The sequence below is a fragment of the Poeciliopsis prolifica genome, unplaced genomic scaffold (assembly GCF_027474105.1).
Source record: "Poeciliopsis prolifica strain line A6 unplaced genomic scaffold, Auburn_PproV2 SCAFFOLD018, whole genome shotgun sequence".
In the NCBI taxonomy this organism is placed as follows: domain Eukaryota; kingdom Metazoa; phylum Chordata; class Actinopteri; order Cyprinodontiformes; family Poeciliidae; genus Poeciliopsis; species Poeciliopsis prolifica.
Genome location: NW_026562393.1, coordinates 428,052 through 440,767, shown reverse-complemented (window position 1 = coordinate 440,767; position 12,716 = coordinate 428,052). Strand labels below are relative to the sequence as shown.

Sequence of the window (12,716 nt, the reverse complement as noted above, 5' to 3'; positions counted from 1 at the left end):
ATTCTCTATAAAATATGCAAAATTAGCTGTTTAAGTAATGGTAGCCATGATTAAAAACTAATATAAAAGATAAACAAATAGAAACAGTCATTTTGTCTTGAAATGCTCTTGAAACTTTGTTTTATAGTGATTATTCTACAAACACACAACATCATTGCCACTTCCAAGAGAAATAATCCAATGACTGCTCATTTCAGAACATCTGAAAATGTTGTTATTGTACTTTGCTACACTGTAGTTCTTTAAGGAAAATCTAAATTAAATTAAAGCTTTCCAAAATCCAAAGAGGGAAAACTCTTGGTAAATTGTAACCTAATTTATCAATTTTAAGTCTGTGACACTAACAAAGACATTAAACTGAAGACATCTGCCATATAATTCAGATATTGTATCAGGTAAACATAAGCGGTTTCATTAAAGGTAAGTTTTTCATATAGGGAAATGATGACAAAATGCCTGAAAAAATGGGGAAATACTGTATAGCTCACTGATATTTAAAGGTATATTGAATAGAACCAAATGTAGACAATAAACCATAAAAACAATTGTTTGTTTGTTTTTTAAACCAGGGGAGGAATATCCTTTCAGAATAGCATCGCAGCCCTGTACCATTGAAGAAAATCAAACCAAAAATTAATGTGTTTCCTTTAGAAAAACCTGTTTGGAGATTCACGCAGGGAATCAATAAAAATTTGACACTGATCGGTCTGCCACGCAGGTTTCTGTTGGAAGGGAATGTTCCCTGGGCTCAAAGTGTCACCATGTGACCAGAGCAGATCGATCAGAACCGTCCTGCCCGTGCTGATTCACAACCACCGTTTCTCTGAGGGGAACTAAACCTTAATCTGTCGTCTGTAATCCTGCCCGATTCCATTGTTTCTACGCCTCTATTAAAGAAGGTGCGTGTTCAGGAAACACACATATAGCCAGTGTGGAAATCTTTGTTCTGATGAGTCAGCAGAGTTGGCTAACAGCCACAGAGTCCATCTGAATTAATGAGTGAACCTCTGGGGTCAAAGTCAGCTACAGCACCAACAGGAGCAAAAAGCTCTGTTGTGATTGGTCCAGAAGCAGCAAAACGATCAGGTCATTGTCTGACTACCACTATTAGGAAAAACGTTCAGCAATAAAAGTGATCTGCAATGTAATCCCACAGACAGTCATTTTTAGCAGTTTGCGGCACAGATCTGCTCACATGTCCTGACCTTGACAGCTACATTACCAGCTCTCTGATAACTGATACAACGGCAGGTTAAAGCTGCACATACTGTGCTGGGCTAGCGAGTTGCTTTCATTAATGCAGCGCAGAGCAGCAATCTGTGCCGCAGCACTTTGTCTCAGTTAGCATGTGAGCTGCTCTCTGTGGTAAAGTGGATGGAGTGGTCAGAACAAAGATGGAGGTTTACTTCCACTTATACATTTCAGATCTGCAGATAAATGGCTGAAACTTGGACACACGCTCGTGGTGAGGAGATCAATCTGTTCTCCATCCTGAGCTCTTGATGCATGAGGTTAAAGAAGAGTCAGTGAGTTCATGAATCCCATTTATTAATTCCAAAATAAGCTGGTCCATTCTGACAGGCCATCTTTAAAGAGCTAACAGACAAAATGGCTCCCCAGAATAGTTTGCGATCTCCTTTGTTAGCCTCCATGTAAGCTATCCAGCATCTCCTCCTCCTTTCTGACCCATCTTCTTCCTCCTTCGCTGCACATCAGACCAATCATGCCGTCATGCTCCATTTCTTCGCTCGCTGAGCCGAGAGGAGCTGAGGGCCGGCGGCTAGAAAGCCAGAAAAAGGTCAACAGCTAAATCTCAGGCCTTCAGATTTATCCACTTAATCTGAATAACAACGACAATGATTTCCATTTTATGCTGTTTGCATTTAATGGTAGGATGCCTTCTGAAAACGATGAAAGTGGAAGCCATGTTTTACCAAATAAAATTTAAAAAGAAGCTAAAAGAAAAATTTAAAACACAGGTTAAATGGTGAAGAATTAAATTATTTTCTTTGAGGATCTTAAAATTAGGCCTAATTTAACATAATGGCTGAAAATTGGCTCATGCTTTTGAAAATCATAGTGTAACCAACCACCTCTCTGTGCCACAGATGGACAGGCAAAACGACAGATGGTCCCAGATTGGTCCCAGTGCGGTTTGGAAACTGGTCGACCCTGGTCCCAGAGAGCAGGCTGCAGTCACCAACACATGTCTGTCCATTAAAGCTGTAAGACGAGCTGCAGGATCCTCTTCCAACGTCCACAGATAAATGAATCAATAGAAACCTGATCTGAGGTCAGCCACTCTCAGGCTGAAAAACAAACTGGGCGACAGAGTCAGGATGTGGATCAGCAAAAAAAAAAAAAAACATTATTGGTTATCACGCAATCACTTTCAGCCATAATACCTCCTCACAGACAAATCGGTCAATTACATTCATAACTTCCAAAATCCTGAAACATTGGTATATAGGGTGTCTTTTAGGTTTCAACGACTCAAGTTTAAGACTTTTTCAACACCATTAAGAACAGAATTTAAGCCTGTAACACAACATAAATGTGCAAAAAATCATATTTGAATAATTGCACAAACATAAATCCAATGGGTCGCTCTAGTCTAACTGGTGACGACGGACATTGTTGAGCTAACTAGCGATACATTTTCACTTGCCCGTGATGGACGCACAAAAAGCTAGCTAGCTAGGCAGCAAGGGCACATTAACAGTTAGTAACTGGTTGCTGCAGTTAAACATCCGTTTGATGTTTTGTGAAGTCCAACAAAAAAAAAAACTACATAACTGTACCACAACAAAATTTGTGATTAAAGTATGGAATGTATTGATGATGAGAAAATACTAAGGTAACTGAATAGATTTTAAGAACTTCAACTGAAACATATTGATTTAATTATGTTTGTGTGGAACAATTTCCGGTTGTGGAAGAGTTTCCGTTGTTCCAAAATCAAAATGGCCGTGGCCATGCACTGCTCCAAATTTAGCTTTTTGACGTCGTTCGCAATCAGTGCCGTTAAAACCAAGGAGATTACTTAATACTGTTACCTTGCTGTTGAAACAAATAATACATTTTAATAAGTAATTTTGAGTTGATAGTTTTTATTTAGAAATGAGTAGAATGCAATTGATACAATTTTATAAAAACATAATAATATACCAAACCGCACAGTGTCATTTTTTATGAATAGGCTACTAGAATTGTCTTCAACACCCTGATTTGACACACTCCATGAATGCCCTGCCTTGCTGGGCATTAAACCAACAGCCGCTCACAGACACAAACATCCCAACTGACTGAGCGTCGCCCTCTGACACACGCTTCCAACGCGCTGAAACCATGATGACACCACGACTCTCCTGGTCTCTCTGCCTTCGGCTGCGGTTTTCTTTCCCACAGGTAACTGGTCAAACTGGTTCACGCGCTTCTGCTGCTCTGCGAAACACAAACACAGCTCATCCTTTTCTCTAGCTATAGCTCATCTGACTTTTTGTTTCAAAAAGACTGCACTTTAATTGTTTTCTTTAGATTGATCAAATTGATGTTTATGTTTATCCTTTCAGTTTTTATCTCAAGAGCGAAAAATAATAATAAATCAACCTCAAAGAGCGTAAAATAAATAAATAAAAATAAATCAACCTGCATTAACCAGGATGCAACAGAAACACTTATGATTAAACTTTTTAGGTTCTCTGAGGGAGAAGTTCGGATGCATTTCCTGGGAGCCACTGGAGCCCCTCACAAACCCCCCCGTTGCCCCCTATCCATTCCTCTGGGTTTCACAGCAACTTGGCATGGACAACATTCCTGTTGTGCTGCAGCTCCACCAGCAGCATTAATCTTCTACAAAGCATCTCTTTCACCATGGTGCCCCGCAGCGGAGCAGCAGCTTTCCTCATATGAGCAAACTCAACTCGAGCCTTCAGGCAGGCAGAAAACTTTCTTCTGTTGTGGCGGTACATTAAAAAAAAAAAAACACATCTATAAATAAGAATTTCTTCCTACTTTTTTTCTTTAGATTGATCAAATTGATGTTTATTTTCCATAGAAAGCAGGAGCACTGCTTCAAAGCTGGAGTAGTGTTCGACATGTCGCCCTAAAATAAGATGTTGAGTCCAGTCAGTTTCCCAGCAATTCTTTCTTTTTGTGTGCAAGTACATGTAACAAGTGTTTTTAATTATGTTTGTGTGAATTATTTACCCTCTTCTTGCTTAACATTTTATTAATATATTTTTGTCAGCAATTTTCTAGACTGTTTACATTTATTGTTTTTAAATTAAATTCTATTTTATGTTACACAATTGGCATTTCTTTTATATATATATATATATATATATATATATATATATATATATATATATATATATATTTTTTTTTTTTTTTTTTTTTTTTTTTTTTTTTTTTTTCCTGGGAAAGGTTTTCTAATCTTTTTTGGGGTGTTTTTAGTCATTTACAAACTGGCAGTTTTTTATGCTACAGATTTATCATTTCTCACAGTGCTACATCTATGCAAAATGAGACATCAGTCCTCTTCCTCCTCATCAGCGGTTTGGATTCAGTCGGAGCGGCTCCGTCAGACAGAGGAAGCACCGCTGAACGAGACACCACCCAGGCAGAGAGATGGAAAGATTCACCAAACATTTCCTGCCACCAGCGGCAACGCTGAGAGCAGCGACATCAATTATCCATCAGAGCTCACTGGGAAAAGAGTCTGTGGCAGGAAAACAGAACTGGAGGAGAAAAAAATGAGGACAGGAAGAGGAAAGGAGGACAGAGGAAAATAAAAGCCCTATTAGGATTTAGCGCCCATGCTACACTGCTAGCATTGGCTAATGGAAATTTGTTTTGTGTAAAACATGTTTCTTCTAAAAATCTAACTATACAACAGCTCACCAAGTAAAGTTAGAAACTGGTATATGGTAATAATAATAATAATATTCCCTTGTTTTAATTCCTCAGACTGTTTTGTTTCAAAGTCAATTTTATTGAATTCTTGTTACTTGCAATCCTGTAGAGAAAGTTTCTACTGGAAAAAGAAATTACATTTGTTAGTTATCTCCATTTAATGGTAGAACATGAAGTGAGAAAGTTCCCATCCAACATGTCTATCAATGTAACGCCTCTGGCTAAAGATAACTCGGGTCATGTGATCTAATAGTGGATGATGGAGGACGCCTGAGGAGTCCCTCACTGCAGAGGTTTTCTTGATGTCACTTTTTTCTCTAAATTATTAATCAGACAGACAGGAAATGTTTAATCTTTTATCACATAGATGCAAAGTCATTGTCTACCCTTCCTCCATGAAAAATCACTACGTCTAAGAACGATCTAATTCAGATGCCTGGGCCTGAATGTCAGGTTTATATCAAACAGAAGCAAAAAGAGGTAGAACTTTCTTTCTCTGCAAAGCCTTCCCCACTGTGGGGATTCAAGCAGCCGGAGGGAAGAAATTAAGTGGAAACTCCTGAGAGAGACGGACAGAAAAAATACAAAATAAACAGACTGGATCCCAGCCAGGACGTAACGAGCTCCACCGATCCGTTCTGAGTGGTCAGCAGCTTCCCTCTGACAGCAGCTGAGGCAGCTTGTGTTCCGCCGCTTGGCACCGAGAACCGGGCAGAACCAACAGATCACAAAGTCAGCGGAGAAGCAGTGGAGCAGGCGGAGCGAAGCTGCAATGCGCAGCTAGCAGATAACGACGCCAGACAACAAAATGACTCAACATTTATCAGAAAGCATCACAGAGCTGAAGGAAGTGGGACGATGCATTTAGGGACTTGAGGAGAGAACGTCCAGGACAAGAGGGCAGAACAAAACCCCCCAAAAAATCATTTCAAGTAAATTTGCAGAAAGGCCGAAAATAAGATACCGTGTTTACACGAAAAAAGAATAAAAGTAAACAGTTGATGAACCAGTGCTTTTGCTGAATTTGGAATTGTTTCAGTCATGTTATTGTCATTCTAATCACTGATCTGGTTTCGGAACAGTTTTGATGAATACATAACACTCGTGTCCAGATTTCCTACATTCAGAATATAAATAGTTGCACTCTGAGACAAACAACTGAGACTTCGCCAGGTCTTAAGAAGCAAGAGATAAAAACTCTTTCATCCTATTCTGGTCCGTTTCAATAAAAACACAGCTCGTTCGTTAGATCTTCATCAATCTGATGGTTTTTCGGTTGAAATCCGCAGCAGAAGAAGAATTTCCACAGTCTTCTTTGGTGGTTGAGTTTCACAAAACGACCAGCAGCACTGATAGAATGCTCACTGTTAAGAAGGTTTAAAAACTAAGACATTTTGATTTTTAAAAAGACTTTTACCAATTCCACTACACAAACAAAGTAAATATATGAAGTGCCATTCATTTTACTTGATGCTGATTGGCTATAGATATTAGCTTTCGTGGTAGTGGTAACACCTTTCCACTGTGGATTAACACTTGTTAAGGAATATTAATTTTTTTAACTATTAAACAAGGTTGGTACAAGTCTCATGTAAACAAAAAATATGAAATTAATTAAGCGTCTTTTGGTCCCCCTTTAGAAATCAAATGCTACAAGTTAAAAGGACCGACAAACTGTAGAACACTTTTATGGAACGGAAGAACTGTCCAATCTTACCAATAAAAGGTGCATCGTCAGACGAGCGAGGAACAGAAACAGGAAAGTCAAACCGCACGAGAAACAAACAGAGCCTCAAAAATCAGCTCAACGTGATCAATTCTGCAGAGCAAAAATGACCAAATAACATAATTTATGGAGCAAATCCACCAGAGAACAGAACCTGCAAAACAAATCAGATTTTTTGTATTTTTTTTTAAACTGCAAAACCGGTCCCAGAAAAACAACTGGCATTACAAAAATAAGGACAAAGAAAGCCCCAAAAGGATCTGAGCTTAAAAATAGCTGGTGCCTGGACCGAAGCTAAAAACCCTCACATGACAGAACCATAATGTTCCTTGCTGCTCTGGGGGCCACTGGAGGAAATTTAAAGCAGTGGGACTTCAACTTGAGAATAATGGGGCCAAAGATGTAAAGAATGTGGCTGTTCAGAAAACACTTAATTGGCTCTGGAGACATTCCTCACATTGTCCATGAGCTCAGGACAACAGAACAAGCCCCTCTGTCACTCTGCAGGCCGGACTTCCAAATACTACAGGCAAAAAATAAATAGATAAATAAATAAAAAAGACAACCAAATATTTCTCTTTCACTCGACACAAAAATATATGGTATTTGTAAGGAGTTGAGGTGTGAAGTGTTGATGCAAAATCTTTTTAAAAATGACTTCAGTTTGTTGGAAAGGTTGTAATTGTAAAAGAATCAACTTCTTCAATGATTGTGCCCTTCCACTGGAGGTCAGAGGCTTCGCTGATGGTTTCACAGCATCAACTCTGCAGAGAGCACTGCGGTCCATCCCGACAGGCCGTTTCTATCTGTAGTCACTTTACTGTTTCACAAGATTTCTCCCCTAGCTTACTCGAAGTGTCATGCTGTTTCCCCATGCGTGGTTAAAGACGGACATTACTGCGCTACGGTGACAATAAATGTTGGCATTGACATGCGAATTCTTCTCATGGAGAGTCACTCACCTGCAGACGCTCGGAGCATCAGACCCAGACTAGAATCCCGGAAATGTCGCCGCTCTTATTTCTTTCTTTCCTTTTTTTGTTTGCTTGTTTGTTTGTTTTTAATCAACAGTCAGTAGGTTCAGACGTGTTATAGTTTAATCCAACAGGAGTCAGTCAGACGAAGACGCACGAATCCTAATTAGAGCGATGAAGAGCGGTAAAAAAAAAAAAAAAAAACGTCCCGGAGAACCGGGAAGAGGAGGGATGAGGAGCTGCGGGAGCCTGTGGTCTCCTCTGCTCCCCGCCCGGGGCCTGTGGACGCCGCAGCACGGGGTTTCCGAGAGATGTTTTGTCACCTACAGGGGTTTGCCTCTAACCCCTCGCGCGCCTATGTGAGAACACGGGTTCGGTTAAATTCGCGGAGAGCTGGCGCTGCTCTTCACGACAGAGAGCCGAGTAGGAGCTCCTGCTGCTGCTGCGAGCTGCTGAATCATTCACACTCTCTCTCTCTCACACACACACAGAAGCACAGCTGACTCTGACGTCACCTTCCGGCTGTAAACATAACCCTTTAATGACCGCGCGGCCCGCATGCTGTTTTAAACGACAGCTGGGAGGTAAATACGGTCTGAAAGCTGCTGAAGTCTGAATTCAAATGAACTCTTTCAGGTAATAATCTGGAAAAAGGTTCACTTTTAGCCCAAATCTAGTTCCAGTTCTAGACCTCTAATAATACTGGAATGAGCTTTAAAGGAAAACAAACAAAAACCGAAAAATAAAAGAATCAATAGCTCCCTCTATTCTGGAAAAAAGCGATATGAAACTCCAGATTGTTAAGAGAAAGATTCACATAAAAACGTTTTGTATTCGGAGACGAAAAATATAGAAGTTAAGCTGTTGTATCAATGTCTGTCCAGCAGAGGGCAGAGTTTTACCTTTTTTCGTTTTCTGGGCTTCACTTTCAAATCCTTCTCCGGTTGGATAGACTCCCCACTCAGGGGCGCCCCCGAGTGGGAAACAGTGGGAAACACGGCTTCCTGGCAAACAGGGCGCCCTCCACAATTTTTTATTTTTTTCATAGAAATAAAAAAAAACTGGGGCCCTGTCAATTACAAAGTTGACCATATTTTGTTTTCTAAAATTGTTTTTAGCAGTAAGAATTAATTGTTATCCCTCCCTGACAAAAAAAAAAAAAAAAAGAAAGCACATATTTCCCTGCATCTGCATGAGATGATTCATTCCTGCTTGGAGCTTGACGGTGTTAAGCAGGGTCAAGAACAAGAACGACTGTGGCAGTTACTATGCTGCTAAGAATAAGAGTGTCCATTTGTAACCCAGTTTTTCTCGAGAGAGACTGTGTGAGATTATCAACCATTCAGCATAGTCAGCTTAGCTACAGAATACTGTTTGCCTCCATTTCACTAGCATTTAATGGATTCAAGAAAGAGATTACCAACATCTCCATATATTTAATGAGTGTCCCTGTACCTTTTACCACTTAACAACAGGTGAGTCAGTCAGCAGCAGCTCTAACCCGCCTCCCTCCTGACCCGTCCTCTCCAAAGTGACATTGAAGCTACGGTATGCAACTTCTAGGAAAAAATATTTTGTTTGCATATTTGTTAAAACTGTCATTATGTGACAGTTTGGCATGAGAGATAATCTGTGAAAAAATCTGTCTTCTCTGCCTTTTCCCAGTGGTATTGAGAAACAACCAATGAGAGACAGGAGTGTTTTAGTGCTGTCAATCACAATCTCATGTGGCTGCTCATCCCTACACTGCAGCGAGCATAGGCTGTTGTAAATGCTTAGTCTAGTTAGCATAGCTACCAATGACAGCAGAAAAACAATTTTCCTGTAATGATAGCACATCCAGCAGTGAATGAATTATGTTGATTGACAGCGCTAAGACCCTCCTACCTGTCCTGATTGGTTGTTTTTGGTAAGCCAGTAATAGTGGCTCAGGAAGCAGGTGGAGGAGATTGATTGTTTTCACAGATTATCTGTCTCAGAACTGTCCACATAGTGCCAGCTTTAACAAATATGGAGAAAACATTTTTTTAAATTTACGTTATATACTGCAGCTTGAAGAAGACTGGATTGCTTCATGTATATTTTGCATGTTGCTGCTTGTGAGGAGAGACATTTCAGTGATCTAAAACTAATAGAAACATTTATGCAACCTACTTGCATGTGGACTGTTGCATGTAAAACTTATGAACAGTAAATATTGTGCCTTTAAATATTGAGACTTTGAAATTGTGACACTTTTGGTGGGTCAGATAGACTCAACAGTTGTAACAGATTGTAAATGAAATTTTTAATTAGAAATTAAAAATACACATTCTGTTTCTATACTGCACTAAACGAAAGTCATTTGACCACAGAGTTCATTTAATTACTTATAAAAGTTGTGACATGAATACACTGAATCAAAGCAAATCAGTTTCTAACAAAAACATTTTTTTTATCATTAATTCTTGTTGCGTCACCGTCTTCAGCGTAATCTCTGTAAAATAAAACAGCCATGCTGAATGCGTTGATATAGGTTTAAAGTGAAGCTGAGGGAACGGAGAAGTGAAACATCTTGGGTTGACTGAATCTGTTGCGCCGAGACTCTCCAGATTCAGTCCCCGGATTCTGACCGGAGCGCATCTCTCCGCTGAGTTCCGTCTGAAACACGGATAGGATGGACGCGTCCGGTGGGACTGACAGGGCGTGCTGAGTTTGACTTTTTTTTTTTTTCTATTCATGGGAACGTTTTTAAATATCAGTAAAATCCTGGAGCTCCGAGGCCCACTGAGCCCGCCGCAGGTGGAGGCGGCCGGAGGCGACATAGGTGGCCCGGACCGGGTCCTCGGCGTCCGCGCGCTGACCGGCTGCGTCCTGTGCGTCCTGATCGTCTCCACTCTGCTGGGCAACACGCTGGTCTGCGCCGCCGTCATCAAGTTCCGCCACCTGCGCTCCAAAGTCACTAACTCCTTCGTGGTGTCGCTGGCGGTCTCCGACCTGTTCGTGGCCGTGCTGGTGATGCCGTGGCGCGCGGTCTCCGAGGTGGCCGGCGTCTGGCTCTTCGGGCGCTTCTGTGACACCTGGGTGGCTTTCGACATCATGTGCTCCACCGCGTCCATCCTCAACTTGTGCATCATCAGCATGGACCGCTACTGGGCCATCTCCAGCCCGTTCAGATACGAGCGCCGGATGACGCGCAGGTTCGCCCTCCTGATGATCGGCGTCGCCTGGACGCTCTCGATCCTCATCTCATTCATCCCGGTGCAGCTCGGCTGGCACCGCGCGCACAACTCCAACCGCACGGGCCCAGGCGACTGCAACACCAGTCTGAACCGGACCTACGCCATCTCCTCCTCGCTCATCAGCTTCTACATCCCCGTGGTCATCATGGTGGGCACGTACACGCGGATCTTCCGCATCGCGCAGACCCAGATAAGACGCATCTCCTCTTTGGAGAAGGCTCCAGAAGCCCGCGCGCAGACGCAGCGGCTCTCCACCTCGACGCAAACCGAAAGCGCGCTGAAAAAGACCTTCAAGCGGGAAACTAAGGTTCTAAAGACGCTGTCCATCATCATGGGGGTGTTTGTGTTTTGCTGGCTGCCGTTCTTTGTCCTGAACTGCGTGGTGCCGTTCTGCAACTCGGACCAGCCCGGAGCCACGCCGTGCGTCAGCGACACCACTTTCAGCATCTTCGTGTGGTTCGGCTGGGCCAACTCGTCCCTGAACCCGGTCATTTACGCGTTCAACGCGGACTTCCGGAAGGCCTTCTCCACCATCCTGGGCTGCAACCGATGCTGCTCCGCCTCGGCGGTGGAGACGGTGGACTTCAGCAACGAGCTGGCGTCCTATCACCACGACACCACGCTGCAGAAGGAGCAGTTGACGACGGGGGGTCCCGGGCCGCAGAGACTCGTCCCGGCGCACACGGCCGGGGAGCTTCAGCAGAACTTCGACAAACTTTCCGAATATCCCCGGAACCAGCGGAATCTGCTGCTCCCCGCCCTCCTGCAGTTTGAGTGCGAGCCGGAGATCTCTTTAGACATGATGCCCTTTAGCTCCTCAGATCACAACGACTGCTGTCATATTCCGGGTCAGATCCAGGACCTTTGAGGGTTTTCAGTTAATTTACTGTTAATTTATTAACTGTTACCTGGAAATATATCAGATTGTTTTAGAAGATGTACCACCTTAAATTATCGCCCCCCTTTTTTTTTAACATTTTATCTGGCTCCTCTGCAAAGTCATTTGCACAAGTGAACACATCCCAATCAGATAGAATATTAAAAATGATATATCCATTCATTTTTTTACACCCTTGTCCCCAGAGGGGTCAAGATTATCTGGTGTCCATCTCCAGTTAACGTTCTGGGCGAGAGGTGGGGTACAAACCCCGGACAGGTCACTAGTCTGTCCTGGCAGACAGGATAAACAACCATGCACACACACACAGACACCTAGGGAGAATTTAGAGAAACCAATTAACTTGACAGCCATGTTTTTGGACCGTGGGAGGAAGCCGGAGTACCCGGAGAGAACCCACCATGCACAGGGAGAACATGCAAACTCCGTGCAGAAAGGCCCCAGGCCGGGAATCGAACCCAGGACCTTTTTGCTGCAAGGCAACAGTGCAATGAATCATTTCTTTTAGTTATTAAATTAAAAAAATGAATCGCATAAACTGACCCTTACACACAGTATGAAATATTCCAGGTGTTTCTTGTCATGATTATGACCTACACACACATGTCCTTGACAGTGATGGAAGGTAAGCCGCCAAAGTCAAAAATCAACACTCTAAATGAATATATAACACACTGGAATTCAAAGTTTGCATGAAACTTCTGTTATTTTTGATGATCATTGCATCGCCTCGACATCCTCTCTCAATTTTTTTAATGCTCAAATTTCAGACTCAAATTTCAAAAACCTTCTTAGACACGTTATAACAACTCTCTCATGACTTTCTCTTTCTGAATGAGGCTCAGAAAGTCTGCCATTGAAAAACTGCTGCTAAATCTAATGTCAGAATTGAACATTTCTGATATTTCTGATATTAGACACCCCTAATGCTTCATTCTTTTATTAAATTCATGATAATGATACAGCAGCTGATTTGAATACCG

At 42.1% G+C, this 12,716-nt stretch overlaps 2 protein-coding genes across 2 annotated transcripts in view; one reads left to right on the top strand and one right to left on the bottom strand.

The window, feature by feature from the left end:
* ccser2b (coiled-coil serine-rich protein 2b) overlaps nt 1-8,055 on the bottom strand; it is a 28,821-nt gene extending 20,766 nt beyond the window's left edge. Inside the window, exon 1 of the mRNA XM_055042764.1 lies at nt 7,603-8,055. The gene's annotated coding sequence lies outside the window, so the exon portion shown is untranslated. The remainder of the gene's footprint in view (nt 1-7,602) is intronic.
* A 2,277-nt stretch (nt 8,056-10,332) lies between these two features.
* On the top strand, nt 10,333-11,703 carry LOC129368160 (D(5)-like dopamine receptor). Its single transcript, XM_055043023.1, has one exon. The coding sequence runs from the start codon at nt 10,333-10,335 to the stop codon at nt 11,701-11,703; it is 1,371 nt and encodes a 456-aa protein (XP_054898998.1).
* The last annotated feature ends 1,013 nt before the right edge of the window (nt 11,704-12,716 follow it).